The sequence below is a fragment of the Conger conger genome, chromosome 5, assembly GCF_963514075.1.
Source record: "Conger conger chromosome 5, fConCon1.1, whole genome shotgun sequence".
Classification (NCBI taxonomy): Eukaryota; Metazoa; Chordata; class Actinopteri; order Anguilliformes; family Congridae; genus Conger; species Conger conger.
This window is the reverse complement of record NC_083764.1, coordinates 9,346,369-9,362,140: the sequence shown is the minus strand read 5'-3', so window position 1 is coordinate 9,362,140 and position 15,772 is coordinate 9,346,369. Positions and strand designations below refer to the sequence as shown.

Below are 15,772 nucleotides of genomic sequence, written 5' to 3'. Positions count from 1 at the left end.
TCCAAGGTCAAAGTCACTTTGATCACATTTCTTCCCCATTCTGACGTTTGGTCTGAAAATGTCTTGACCACGTCTGCATGCTTTTACGCATTTAGTTGCTGCCACATGATTGGCTGATTAAAAATTGTATTAACAAGCTGGTGTACAGTTCTACCTAAGAAAGTGGCCACTGAGTGTATGTACACAAGTTCGCACTACCCTACAATATTGCAGATGAAAAAAACAAAAAAAAAACATTTTAAGTGACTGAGATTTCACAAAACATATTTAGCCAACTCCAATTGTAAGAGTGCTACTGTGTTGTTATAATAAACCTTAATACAGAACAACTCTTACAACTATACCCAAAACTTTCATTATTCACCCTGATGAAGGCCTGTGTGCCGCAACGCGTCAGTGCGTGTTTTTAATTTTTTGCCTATGCATTAGCTGTATAATAAAGGCTTTTTATATCAAGGCATCTATATCAAGAGTGCCTTAATCACCATCCTTTTCTTATCATTCTCATCACCCTTGTTCCAAAGAGCACCTTGTTGGATTTGACAATTATTTTACATTATTGCCATTAGGCAGACTTTTATCTAGAGACTAAGCAGGAGACAATCCTCCCCTGGAGCAATGCAGGGTCACGGGCCCAACGGCTATGCGGATCTTATTGTGGCTACACCAGGATTAGAACCACCGACCTTGCGTGTCCCAGTCATTTACCTTAACCACTACCCTACAGGCCGCCCCCTTTACCACAGACGCGCTCCTCTCTGTGTTTTCTCTTATACCCAATACAGTTTTACATGCTAAAACAGATGCATTTAAAAAAAAGAACAAGGATCTTCACTGTCTTTGTAACTCCCCAGCTTATAACCTCTCAGTACAGTAGTCTCCAGTCTTAGCCTGTCATCAGGTAATGAAGACTGACTGGAACAGCCAGTGTTCTCTTAAACCCGTTTCTGGCACCAGTCTCATTTTAGTCAAATTGCTTTTCTAATTTTGTTCCTGTTTCTCCACATACAGAATTTGCTGGTTTGCTCCATACTATCTTTTTGTAAAGTACACATTACAAACAAATGCAGGTCACAATGTTTCAGGACACAAGGCATGAAAAAAGCAGATACAATCTTTTTTCAATAAATCATCTTCAAAACAGTTATATCTATTATATATATTTTTCACATATTTGCTTTGATAAGTACTTTCACAGCCAATCACAGGAGTCTCATTTGAATAAGAATGATTGTGCTCAGGACAAGTGCCAAATATCACAATTGTGACACTCCATAAATGGTGGAACATTTTGTCCTCTAATGTAGAAGACCATGCAGAATTATATTGCCATGTAGTCACTATCTTGAAGAAAATTTAGTTTTAAGGAAATGTGCCTGTCTATATGTCAAGTGATTCTAGTGTATATGTAATGTTACTTCATAAATGTGAGTTATCCAGCTGTACTGGAACAAATTCCACAATGTGGCAATAACAGCAACTGATAGATTTACAAAACATTGACTCCAACATATTTAGCAAACTCCAATTGTAAGAGTGCTACTGTGCTGTTATGATAAACCTTAATACCAAACAACTCTTACAACTATACCCAAAACAGCTTTACATGCAAAAATACAGGCATTTAAAGAAAAGACTAGGATCGGACTGATTAAAAAAATTGTCACGCACCTGATGTTCCATGTTATATCTGTTTGTTGGAATTGGACCTCTGCCTGCCTGATTCTGCCTGTCATTATTAAAGCCTGCCATTTATCTGCATCTCTGAGTCTGTGCTTAGTCCTTCTGTCCCACCAGCCCTGACAAAAATTATTAATCATTTACTTCCTTTAAATTATTAGATAGTACATTGAACTAAGAACTGTAATGCAAAATCTTGATATGCAACAATTACAAAAATACGTGAATAAAATTAATGTTAAGTTTTAACTAGTCCTTAAGCTTCCTATTTAACAGTCCTGTGCTGTTTTATAGAATAGTTTGTGTGTCAGAATTCAGAAAAAAATCTTTCTGCTTTCAAGATCAAGATCCCTCAAATTTGATTAAGGAAGAATGTAGATGTGTACAAGTATTTTAAAATATAAATTAATCAAAGAAACATATTTTAGTTGACACACTGATATAATTCTCAGAATTACAGCATGAATATTTGTGTCCATTTTATGCATCCTTGTTTAATTGTTTGTTTTTTTATTTTCCATTAATCTGGATCTGGATCACAAATTGTATTCACAGATAATGTTCATGTGATGATAAATTTTTTTCCATTTCAGTTCTGACACATTGAAGTATGAGCAACCACCTTGGAAATGAAACCCGTTTCGCCAGACGTCCCTCTTACCATGTTTCAGGAAGTTTGAAGTTTGGTTTTCCCCACAGAATGTAGGTGTGTTCACCACCAGCCCGCCCTAGATGCTTGTTTCAGATTTCAGTTTTCAGAGTTCACTGTTCAGTGGAAAATGAGTCCTTCAAAAGAAAGGATCAGCAGATTTGTGGTAAGTTTTAATGGTTTAATACTTTAATTCAGCTTTTTATTCAATCCTAATCATGAGTCCATCAGTTTGGAGATTTGCAGACTGACAACATACCTCTTCTTCTATGTGTAAACATTGTCTGACATTCTTGACAGTGAACATTACCGGTTTGTTTTCTGGACTTGTTTTTCATGGCTTATACAAGGAGTGGATTTCTGCATGTATTATACTGTATTCAGGTTGTGCCCTTTTCTCTTGGGATGTTTTTATTTATCTGATAATGTCTATAGCCCTAATGTGCTCAAATCACAGAGTGGCAAGGTACATAAATATGTCCGAAATGTTTGGGTTATTGTTCAATATTTATTCCTGATATTGTATATTCCTGTATTGCTTGATCAAATTTTTGTGTTCCTGTAAGCATAAAAGAGCAGCCAGCTCCAGATGGCTTGTTTGTGTTGCTAAGTAAAATGCAGTCTGTCGAAAGAGAATAAATGTCAAAGACATCTGACAACCCATTGACAGACATCTGAGAGCCATGCTGAGTATCCCATTGTCAATTACACTAACCGTGATATCATTCATTTCTGCTCTCTTAAGGAAGAACATACTGGTTCAATGGAAATAAACCGCTGCAGCAAAGCCTTTTAAAGTTATTTCCTGCCATAGGCTATGTAAAGGCAAAATGGAAAATAAATTAAATAAAAAATGAAAGTATTATGAATTAATGTTGCTTTTCTACATCATAAGGTCACCGTCAACTTTTAATATGCTGGCGAATCAGACATGAGCAACATATGCTCTCATTACAATAATGTATTATTGAAATATTATTTAATACAGTATCAATCCCCCATAATATAAATGTACCAATCCCATCTACTGTGGGAGGTAATCACGTTTCTTATAGTAGACCTGTCTTTCCCTATACATTAATGTAATTGTAGAGTCTTTAGAGAGACATAAGGACCTTCCAGTTAAGGAGGATTATGCTGTGAGCTGACAAAAAGTGGTCTGGCTTGGTTCTGGGGAGTGGTGATGATCCATCGTAGTTGAGCCGATGTGACATATGCCCTATAAAGTGTTTTTGCATCGGCAATTATTCAAAATTATGTCCCAATATGCACGACAGATGCCTGTCTATCAATGGCAAAAATCCCCCTGTCAAAACAAAGAAGAAAAGAAAAGAAAAGAGAAACGCGAGCAGAATCAGGCTTCGAGACAAAAAGCAGTAGTTGTGTGAGCTGAATAGTTTTGTTCCTTCAGATTGTGCGTGTTCTCAAAACCCGGGATTTCTTCTCAAGGGCTATCTTATTAATGGCATTTGGCATTTGGCTGTTATCCAGAGTGACATACAGGAGCAATGCAGGGTTAAGGGCCTTGCTCAAGGGCCCAACGGCTGCGCGAATCTTGTTGTGGCTACACCGGGGATCGAACCACCGACCTTGTGGGTCCCAGTCATGTACCGTAACCACTACACTACAGGCCGCCCAGTGAGTGAGTGGGTGAGCGATTGCGTTGAGTAGTAAATCCAACAAAAAGGGGGATTCATTTTCGGGAAAAAAAAATTTTTTTCTGACTTACCCAGACAAGATGTTCGATTACATTTTTTGTGCTTTCACTGGCTCAATTTCCATGTTAGCGTAACGTGTTAATTAAAAAAATAAAACGAGAGAAGTTGTTTTCTGAAAAGTTTGACTGTTTGGAACTATAACCACTGAACACACATGTATCCTCTTCCGTCTTCCCCTAGTTGAGTGCAGTAATCCACACACCTTCTGATGGTACTTTTCAAAGGTAGAACTTCTCCGACAACAATGTCTCACGTTTATTAAAAACATTCTGCACATCTATTTAATTTTTTCCATTTGTGTAGTGGTTTTCACAGTTGACTGTCACAAAGATGTTTACAGAAGGGAAGAAACATGGGGAATATCAGCCCTAAGCCCCCAAATAGAATAATAGGTAAACGACTCCCTCATCGGAGAAAAAACTCCCCGATGGGAAGAAAACTATATAAACTATAGCGAGGAACCCGGCTAAAGGGGATTCCCATCCTCTGCTGACCTATATGTTAAGATGGTAACAGTTCAGGTATTGAGCCAGCAGGTAATCTAGAAAATCCACATGGATGGATGTAGAGTATACAGTTCAGAGGGGAGGGCGATGAATCTGTTGCTCAGGGATGTGTCGAGGCTTGTGCAGGAGCCAGAAGAGGAGCAGGGTTGCAGCAGTCCACAGCCTCCGGGCGGGGGTCCAGTTGGAGCGGTCCAATGGTCCAAGAGCTCGGGGAAGGCGAGGGGTGGGGGTCCAGTTGGAGTGGTCCAATGGTCCACGAGCTTGGGGAAGGCGAGGGGTGGGGGGCAGATACACACGATACCTCATGTAAATATGTCCGTTCCTGTAAGGTGTATTTCTTCACTTTGAAGGAGGTAGGCTACTCACTATAGGCTTCAAGTCTTTATGCTAAGCTAACACATTAGGCTAACATGGAAACTGAGCCAGTGAATGTGTAGGGGAAAATTCACAGAACAAAAGATCTCCCTCCTAAAAGCATGATAAACAATCGCAAGTCAAAATCAGACTCCGCCTTAGTGAGCAGGCTGGTTCTTCCAAAACTCTCGACGATGTGTGCTAAAAGTTTATCAATATATCTGTATTAAAGTATGATATGTACCCTGTATAGTTTCAAACTGATTAACTGCTAAATTGTGCTAGAATTACACAGCAGCCAGCTGGCAGGGGGGGGGCCCCGTCTTGAACTGTGTAGACCAAACTGTCAAGGACACGGGCAGAGCAAGATATGACTGTACAGCTGATTTCTCCGGGACTCTCGGTGTGGCTACGAGGATGGGATGGAAGATCTTTTGTTCTGTGAATTTCCCCTACAAATGCACAAAATCTTTTATTAAATCAAACATCTTGTGGGTAAGTTGGAAATAAGATATATTTCCCAAAATGTTGGTGGTCTGCGGGGCATCACCACTTTAGGTCGATTGAGCTCTTTATACAGAAGAATATAAAATTGTGGCAAATGGGATGTGAAGGGGGTCAATATGTCACTAAGATCAGAACTCTTACAGTATGTAGAATTTTGCACGTGAGCTTAATCGCTGGGTTATGCATTGTTGTGGGAGGTTTTGGGCCTTTCTTCTAAACAACTTCCAGCCATCGTCTTCAGAGAAAATGGTTGGCATTTATATACCGCCTTTATCCAAGGCGTTGTACAATTGATGCTTCTTATTCACCCATTCATACACATCTCACACACCAACGGCGATTAGCTGCGATATAAGGCACCAACCAGCTCGCCAGGAGCATTTGGGGGTTAGTAAACCTGTAAGGGACCTGTAAACACACAAATTGGGGTGAAACACATTTTGAACCAGCTGAGGTGAACAGCTGAGGTGAACGCTTTTAACACAAGGAACAGTAGCATTACCAGAATATCATATCATCCTAGGGTGGGCTTTGGGAGGTTTAGCTCATTTCCGGTTACTTAATTCGCGATTGTTACATTTTACATTGATGGCATTTGGCAGAAGCTCTTATCCAGAGCGACGTACAGTTGATTAGACTAAGCAGGAGACAATCCTTCCCAGGAGCAATGCAGGGTTAAAGGCCTTGCTCAAGACCCACAGCAAGGCCCACAGCAACGGCTGTGCAGATCTTATTGTGGCTACACCAGGGATCGAATCACCAACCTTGTGGGTCCCAGTCATTTACCTTAACCACTATGCTACAGGCCAATTCCCTGCAGGATAATGCACATTTCACTTAAGCCTCAAGTGCAGATTTCTGCCCACTCACCGGTGACCCACAAGGTCGGGGGTTCTAATCCCGGTGTAGCCACCATAAGATCCACACAGCCTTTGGGCCCTTGAGCAAGGCCCTTAACCCTGCATTTTTCCAGGGGAGGATTGTCTCCTGCTTAGTCTAAAAATCAACTGTAAGTCGCATTGGATAAAAGCATCAGCCAAATGATGTAATGTAATGTAATGTAATGTAATGCCCTTTGCTGATTTATGTGGCATTTTGGGTTATACTGAAATTAATAAAGAATTACAGATAAATACAATCTCTTTTTACCCATGCAGGTATGGCAATATTAAAAACAGTATTCAGCCTCACTGTCCTGCAGGTGGTTTTGAATATTTTGGGAACAGAAGGGTGTGTTCACATTCCGGATTATCAATCTCAGGTAAGGATTTCTTCAAGAGTTTCAAAAAGATTCATAATTCTCAAAAGACTGTATTCAAAGAACCTTGTTTTTTTACATTACATTAACGGCAGACACTCTAATCCAGTGTGATGTACAGTTAATTAGAATGGAACAGTGCAGGGTTAAGGGCCTTGCTCAAGGGTCCAACGGCTGTGCAGATCTAATTGTGGCTACACCGGGGATCGAACCACCAACATTGCGGGTCCCAGTCATTTACCTTAACCACTACGCTACAGGCCAATTCCCAGCAGCAATGTATACGTAACTTCAGCCTGTGCTGCAGATAGCCATTTTTAATGGAGATTCTCTATACAAAATTATGTCCAGGACTAAGCATAATCCATGTCTGTGGAACCATATGATTAACTTATTGAATAATAATACTGAATCAATCTGGTTGGCAGTTAAAAAATGCAGTAATTTTGACCAAATGTGCTAGGTTTATGTACCTTGGCTTCAGATGTCAGTTCCCCACAAGAAGTTATGAAGTTATTTTCAACTTTTTATTTGATTTTTGAGATGTTTCAAATGTCTGCCACTTTCAAATGTCTGCCAGTTATTCTGATGATTTTTTATTATATATACAGTTTATAGTTTATATTTTTGTTTTACAGGAAACACATGACAATGCTTATGTGCCAAAAAGACAGAAAAGAGAAGGTAAGTTAATGAGATTCTCATAAACCAATGGTGCATCCCAGGTCTGAAGCAGGGGCAATATTTTCACCTCTAAGCTAATCAACAAAAAATCTGACACAATGTTGTTCTTCTGAATCCTGTGAAATCTGGATATATTTACTTTACTTTCCCCTACTGTTATTAGATGTATTTGAAATGTCTATGTACTTGCTCTATAAAACACCTGGGTCATTTTTATTTTTATTTGACTGTCGTATATTTCAAAAATAAAACATTACATCATTAATGTCTGTTCTATTTTACCTCCAAATTTGAACAGCAGCTCTGTTCTTAATTAATTCCAGCCGGATGGTAAGAATAAACTATGACTGTCAGGTTTAGTGGTAGTGTACCTTGGATCCAGTATGTAAGGCTGGCTGGTATGTGCTTTTTATTCTGAGTCAAAGTTAAGGACAAATGTTGACTGAATACCTGCAAAACTCGTTTAGAGTTTAATTTACTGAGTGGCTCACATGGAGAATATATGGCGTACCATTCATCTGACTTTTATCTTCACAGCATTGCAGGGGTATCAGGAGTACGTCATTGATGTAGAACTCAACGTCTCCAGCATCGCAGTGCTAGAGCAGCTGAAGGCAGTGTTTAATTCTGTTAGTTTGCCCATCCAAATTGAAGACACCAATATAACTGACATTAACATTAGCACAGGTAGGTATGACTCATTATAACGTGCAACGAGCTCCATAACGTTTTGGACAAACACACTATCCCTTGGTTTGGCTCTGTAATCCACGGTTAAAGTGCATGTGACGATGGGGGTAAATTAACATTACCACAATTACAGACGTTTGATCATTCTCCCCCGACTCGTGTATTATGGTAAATTATTAAGTTAAAACGCTCGGTTACATTATGTTTGAAAGATATCGCATGGTTATCTTTCCGACAATGCAATGTGTAGCCTAACTCAATGCAACAACCAGCAGTAAGATATTTTTGTAGGCTATAACTGGACTACTTGCATGCATTTGAAATGCATTGCGTAGTGTTTGTTGCGCGCTTTGATATGTGCTGGGTGTTTTACCTGTAAACAAATCTGTTCGATCTTTTCTCGTTAGCAAAATATAAATGTAAAAGTGCACGTCCATCTATATTGTGCTAGATTTTGTGCGGTACGTTATTTATTGGTCGTGTTTCAATGTGTGTAAGATTAATTAATTCGGTTATGCTTCAGAGTACAGTATATGTATATGACAATGAAGCCTGACATTATTTTTGTCGCGTCCGAGGGAACGGCTGATGTCTTCTTCTTTTCGGACTTTAATGGTACATTGAACACTGCAAAGTGTATTAGTGCCACCTGCTGGACAACAAATTGTTTCACCCTGCCAACCATAGAAACTGCCAGACCCGTGACGATTCTCAAAGAGAAAGCGGTCACACTTATCTCTGCCAACCCCTCGAAACAATTATCTTCTTTCTCTACAGTTTTGCATAGCGTGAGGCACTGTTTATAATATGTACAATTTAGTCCCTCCACAGCCCACGTGGAGCCACTTCAAGAATACCTTTTTCCTGAACATTATGGCGTTCACTGTACCTCAAACGCCAATGATTTATTTGCTGCTTCTGTACAAGAAAAAATGATCATATGATTCTAATATTGTTTAAATAATGCAATTGTCACGCACAGCATTAGAATACCTGGAAATACAAATATATAGTGACATGGTGTGCTGTAAAAATGTCCAAGAATAACTTTTTTTTACAATTTTGTCTCCAAGTGTGCTCTCCAGTGGGCTCTGGTTACCAGTGCAAATGTGAGGAAGAGTTTTCATGGCCACTGGAGAGCTGCCAAAAGTATAGCAACTGTAGCACCATCACTGCTAACACATGTGGATGCATCAATGCCATTCCTCTCGATGGACCATTCTGTGAAATTAACTCAGGTAACAACCAAACCAAAAGCTCAAAAGCAAACATTCGGCATACCCATCAGCTAGTAGGATAATGAAATGCACCTTCGTTCACAATAAATCTCTTTTGTCTGTGTTCTATGTCGTGTCACGTAGGGGACGTCTGTAGCTCAGTGGCTGTGGAACTGTTTAGCAGCCACTATGTGAAGCTTGTGAATTGTATCACTGACTCCCCTTTTGAGTTCACAAATAAATAGTTTCATATCACATTCAAAACAAGGATATATGCAATTTATCACAATGATACCTCAATAACATTATATATTGCATGTGCTATGGCTCACTATTCCCCATATTCTCCAATATAAATCCAATGTGGGTGACATTAATGATCACAAAATGGGCTATAATTGTAATATAGATATACACTTCAGTTTTTTTATGAAAATGAAATGTTTAATGACATTTTATTTGGGAAAAAAAAACCTCACTTTGTCATTAGTGTGTGCAAAATATGTTGGTCACTTCAGGGTACAATCAAGAACTGCATTTGAACCGTTATTTACAGCATAATTTGATGATAATAATTAATAAAAAATTCCTCTAAAATTCATCAGCAGTTCTCTTCACTGTCCTCACTCACTGTAGCCAGATTAAAAGAGACGGACATTTGATAACATTACATCTCTCTCAAAAATATCCTAAATTAATTAAATTAATTATTTGTTATGTCTATTGGTGACATTGTCTAACTGAAAACTACTCTTTCTGTTTCTGTAGCAACAACACAACTCACCCCTAATGAGTACATTATAGAAGTTGAGGTCAATGTTTCTGACATCGCAGTGTTAAATCAACTGAAGTTCCTCTTAGACAACGTCACTTTTCCTTTTCAACTCAACCCCATGATTGAAATCACTGATATATTAAATATTACTATAGGTAAGCACATTCTGCTATACATGTCTATTTTAATTCATTCACTGCCAGGAAATTTCTTAAGTTTTTCACTTTACTTGTCTAAATATCTTTTCTTTCTGCAGACACCACTCCTACATCCACTATACCAAGTACGTACTGGTTCATTATAATTCACATTATCACATTTGCACCCGTAACCAGTTGTATGTTGGTTTTGCTTGTGACACAAAACATTTTTAAATGTGTATCGTTTAAAGATTTTGTTATACAGCAAAGTCAATGACTCTATTTGAACCATTATTTAGGGTTGCATTCGAAGAAAAAGACACCATTTATTTACTCCAAAATTCACAACAGAGGTTCACTTCACTGACCTCACTCACAACTACTTGTAGCCTGATTAAAAGAGACGGACATTTGATTTGACATCATTACATCCCTTTCAAAAGCATTCAAAATGAATGGAATTATTGATACGTTTTGTCATTTGGTGATATTTTTTTACTGATTTTTTTCTGTAGCAACACAACTCACCCCTGATGAGTACATTATAGAAGTTGAGGTCAACGTTTCTGACATCGCGGTGTTAAATCAACTGAAGTTCCTCTTAGACAACGACCCTTTTCCTTTTAAACTCAACCCCATGATTGAAATCACTGATGTAAATCTTACGTCAGGTAAGCACATTCTGCTATGAACTTCTGATGTAATTCAGACACTGCAAAGACATTTCTCATGTTCTCCTTACGATGAAAAACAAAACGTCTTTCATTTTCCACGCATTCTCTTTAACATTTCTGGGTGTGGTTATTTGTAATATGCAGGGTATCCATTCACTAAATATACTGAAGAATATAAGTATTGTCTGGTCATTTACACCCGTGATGAATTTACATCCAATAAGAATCTGAGGTAAGAGGATGTAATTTTTCTTCTGTTGTTTTTCAGTGTGTTCCTCATGTGGGTGTGTCAATACCTTTCCACTCAATGGATCATTTTGTCCACCAGTCACCACTCCTCCATCCACTGTAGCAACAAGTATGTACTGCTTCATTATCATTGCAGACAAATGCTTCACTCATAACTACTTGTAACCAATGATGAAACTGTATTTGAGATGTATATCTTATAAAGATCTGTGCATTCAGAAAATAACATTTTTAGCAATATCCCAGAAGTTTACACCAATATACTATCACTAAAGGAACTGAGTATATAGTGGTTATTTATAATTAGGGCAGCAAGAGATATGTACTGGTTCATTATAATTCACACTATCACATTCACACCCGTAGCCAGTTGTATGTTGGTTTTGCATGTGACACAAAATAATGAAACTACATTTTTAGATGTGTATCTTTCAAATATTTTGTTATTCAGCAAAGTCAATGACTCTATTTGAACCATTATTTAGGGTTGCATTTGAAGAAAAAGACACCATTTACTTACCCCAAAATTCACAACAGAGGTTCACTTCACTGACCTCACTCACAACTACTTGTAGCCTGATTAAAAGAGATGGACATTTGATTTGATATCATTACATCCCTTTCAAAAACATTCAAAATGAATGGAATTATTGATATGTTTTGTCATTTGGTGATATTTTTAAACTGAAAACTACTCTTTCTGTTTCTGTAGCAACACCACAACTCACCCCTGATGAGTACATTATAGAAGTTGAGGTCAACGTTTCTGACCTCTTAGACAACGACCCTTTTCCTTTTCAACTCAACCCCATGATTGAAATCACTGATGTAAATCTTACGTCAGGTAAGCACATTCTGCTATGAACTTCTGATGTAATTCAGACACTGCAAAGACATTTCTCATGTTCTCCTTAAGATGAAAAACAAAACGTCTTTCATTTTCCACGCATTCTTTTTAACATTTCTGGGTGTGGTTATTTGTAATATGCAGGGTATCCATTCACTAAATAGACTGAAGAATATAAGTATTGTCTGGTCATTTACACCTGTGATGAATTTACAAAAGAATTTACAATAAGAATCTGAGGTAAGAGGATGTAATTTTTCTTCTGTTGTTTTCCAGTGTGTTCCTCATGTGGGTGTGTCAATACCTTTCCACTCAGTGGATCATTTTGTCCACCAGTCACCACTCCTCCATCCACTGTAGCAACAAGTATGTACTGCTTCATTATCATTGCAGACAAATGCTTCACTCATAACTACTTGTAACCAATGATGAAACTCTATTTGAGATGTATATCTTATAAAGATCTCTGCATTCAGAAAAGAAAATCCTTTTTGCAATATCCCACAAGTTTACACCACTATACTATCAATTAAGGAACTGAGTATGTAGTGGTTATTTATAATTAGGGCAGCAAGAGATGGATTTGTAGCATCTACTTCCATAATTCAAATCACTTGTTCACATCACTGCACTTGTCTAAATATCTTTTCTTTCTGCAGACACCACTCCTTCATTGAATGTATCAACAACACAAGAGCCAAGTATGTACCGGTTCATTATAATTCACACGATCACATTCACGCCCGTAGCCAGTTGTATGTTGGTTTTGCATGTGACACAAAATAATGAAACTACATTTTTAGATGTGTATCTTTTAAAGATTTTGTTATTCAGCAAAGTCAATGACTCTATTTGAACCATTATTTAGGGTTGCATTTGAAGAAAAAGACACCATTTATTTACTCCAAAATTCACAACAGAGTTTCACTTCACTGACCTCACTCACAACTACTTGTAGCCTGATTAAAAGAGACGGACATTTGATTTGATATCATTACATCCCTTTCAAAAACATTCAAAATGAATGGAATTATTGATATGTTTTGTTATTTGGTGATATTTTTTAACTGACAACTACTCTTTCTGTTTCTGTAGCAACACCACAACTCACCCCTGTTGAGTACATTATAGAAGTTGAGGTCAATGTTTCTGACATTGCGGTGTTAAATCAACTGAAGTTCCTCTTAGACAACTTCCCTTTTCCTTATCAACTCAACCCCATGATTGAAATCACTGATGTAAATCTTACGTCAGGTAAGCACATTCTGCTATGAACTTCTGATGTAATTCAGACACTGCAAAGACATTTCCCATGTTCTCCTTAAGATGAAAAACAAAACGTCTTTCATTTTCCACGCATCCTCTTAAACATTTCTGGGTGTGGTTATTTGTAATACACAGGGTATCCATTCACTAAATATACCGAAGTATTGTCTGGTCATTTACACCCGTGATGAATTTACATCCAATAAGAATCTGAGGTAAGACGATGTAATTTTTCTTCTGTTGTTTTTCAGTGTGTTCCTCATGTGGGTGTGTCAATACCTTTCCACTCAGTGGATCATTTTGTCCACCAGTCACCACTCCTCCATCCACTGTAGCAACAAGTATGTACTGCTTCATTATCATTGCAGACAAATGCTTCACTCATAACTACTTGTAACCAATGATGAAACGGTATTTGAGATGTATATCTTATAAAGATCTCTGCATTCAGAAAATAACATATTTTTAGCAATATCCCACAAGTTCCACTCTTTACACCACTATACTATCAATAAAGGAACTGAGTATGTAGTGGTTATTTATAATTAGGGCAGCAAGAGATGGACTTGTAGCATCTTCTTCCATAATTCACATCACTTGTTCACATCACTGTACTTGTCTAAATATTCTCTCTTTCTGCAGACACCACTCCTGCTTCCACTGTACTAACAACCCAAGAGCCAAGTATGTACTGGTTCATTATAATTTCAGACAAATGCCTCACTCACAACTAATTATAGCTATTTGTGTGTAAGTTTTGCTTGTGACATACAATTATCAAACTGCATTTTTAGATGTATATCTTTCAAAGATGTTGTCTTGAAGAGTCTTGTGATGAACAAATTTTAAATGGCACTTTAAATAGTACGGCCTATAGCGTATTGGTTAAGGTAAATGACTGGGTCGTGGGTCGGTGGTTCTAATCCCGGGGTAGCCACAATAAGATCCGCACAGCTGTTGGGCCCTTGAGCAAGGCCCTTAACCCTGCATTGGAGGGTTAAGGGGTGGATTGTCTCGTGCTTAGTCCAATCAATTGTACAGTTGTGCCAGTAATGTAATGTAAATAGTATTTTTGTACCACATTTCACTCTTCAAACAGTTCTGTTTCTATTGGTTCTGTCAATTATGAATTTTGCATTACACTCTCAATGCAATAATTGTGTATGAAGTTGTTATTTATTATTAGGGCAGCAAGATCATTATAGTTTCAGACAAATGCTTCACTCGCAACTACTTATAGCTATTTGTGTTTAAGTTTTGCTTGTGATATACAATTATCAAACTGCATTTTTAGATGTATATCTTCTGTTTCAATTGGTTCTGTCAATTATGAATTTTGCCAAATTGTACCAATACATTGTGTTTTCTATAAGTTCCAATATTCAAAACATTACACTCTCAATGCAATAAATGTGTATGAAGCTGTTATTTATTATTAGGGCAGCAAGATACTGATTTGACGGGTATTTTTCCCATAATTCACATCAGTGGTTCACTTCACTGTCCTTGTCTAAATATTTTCTCTTTCTGCAGCCACCACGACTCCACCACCAAGTATGTACTGATTCATTATATTTTGAGACAAATGTTTAACTCACAAGGACTTGCTGTCATTTATGTGTTGGTTTAGCTTGGCATGTACAATTATCAATCTGAATTTTTACACACACATACGTACATATATATATCTTTGAAAGATTTTGTCAATTAGTCTTGTGATAATGTATTTATACATTGGGGAGCAAGATAGTGATTTGAAGGGTCTTTTTCCAGAATTAAGATCAGTGCCTCACTTCACTTCACTTCTGTGCCCTTTTGCCATCTGTGTTTCTCTGTTCTCCATGTTTTGTTCAAGTCCTCAGCCTTTTCGCCTCTTGTTACCCTCACCGTAGTCTGTTTTCTGTTTCATTCACGATCATTCATTTTGTTTAATCTGTGCTCCATTTAGTGTCTCCGCATCCCACTCCATGTATGTACTTCCTTCCTGTCTCTTGTAATTAATTTCACTTGCTACTCATTTTGTGTTTGTTACTAGTGTATTTGTACCTGTCCTTTTCAGTTTCTCGTTGCTAGTTTGTTTCTCCCTGCTTCCGCCTTCTGCCCTGGTATTCCTTTCCCCTGGTTCTAGCCTCCTCTTCCCTGTGCTTTTGCCCTTGTGGTATTCTATCTGGTTCCACTCTTTAAACCACTATACTATCATTAAAGGAACTGAGTATGTAGTGGTTATTTATAATTAGGGCAGCAAGAGATGGATTTGTAGCATCTTCTTCCATAATTCACATCACTTGTTCACATCACTGTACTTGTCTAAATATTCTCTCTTTCTGCAGACACCACTCCTGCATCCACTGTACTAACAACCCAAGAGCCAAGTATGTACTGGTTCATTATAATTTCAGACAAATGCTTCACTCGCAACTACTTATAGCTATTTGTGTTTAAGTTTTGCTTGTGATATACAAATATCAAACTGCATTTTTAGATGTATATCTTTGAAAGAGTTTGTGATTGAGAAGTCTTGTGATGAACAATTTTAAATGGTACTTTAAATGGTATTT

General features: G+C 37.8%; 1 protein-coding gene across 1 annotated transcript in view; it reads left to right on the top strand.

Moving 5' to 3' along the window:
* Positions 1–2,430: 2,430 nt before the first annotated feature.
* Positions 2,431–15,772, top strand: part of LOC133129573 (adhesion G protein-coupled receptor F5-like) — a 32,017-nt gene continuing 18,675 nt past the window's right edge. The window contains exons 1-18 of the mRNA XM_061243761.1: positions 2,431–2,495; positions 3,075–3,127; positions 6,572–6,675; positions 7,311–7,356; positions 7,894–8,043; positions 9,120–9,284; positions 10,032–10,193; positions 10,295–10,321; positions 10,694–10,849; positions 11,121–11,210; positions 11,814–11,945; positions 12,225–12,314; positions 12,608–12,649; positions 13,044–13,202; positions 13,466–13,555; positions 13,857–13,898; positions 14,748–14,768; positions 15,545–15,586. Of these exons, the coding sequence (XP_061099745.1) occupies positions 6,574–6,675; positions 7,311–7,356; positions 7,894–8,043; positions 9,120–9,284; positions 10,032–10,193; positions 10,295–10,321; positions 10,694–10,849; positions 11,121–11,210; positions 11,814–11,945; positions 12,225–12,314; positions 12,608–12,649; positions 13,044–13,202; positions 13,466–13,555; positions 13,857–13,898; positions 14,748–14,768; positions 15,545–15,586 (1,516 nt within the window). The 5' untranslated portion in view covers positions 2,431–2,495; positions 3,075–3,127; positions 6,572–6,573. The remainder of the gene's footprint in view (positions 2,496–3,074; positions 3,128–6,571; positions 6,676–7,310; positions 7,357–7,893; positions 8,044–9,119; positions 9,285–10,031; positions 10,194–10,294; positions 10,322–10,693; positions 10,850–11,120; positions 11,211–11,813; positions 11,946–12,224; positions 12,315–12,607; positions 12,650–13,043; positions 13,203–13,465; positions 13,556–13,856; positions 13,899–14,747; positions 14,769–15,544; positions 15,587–15,772) is intronic.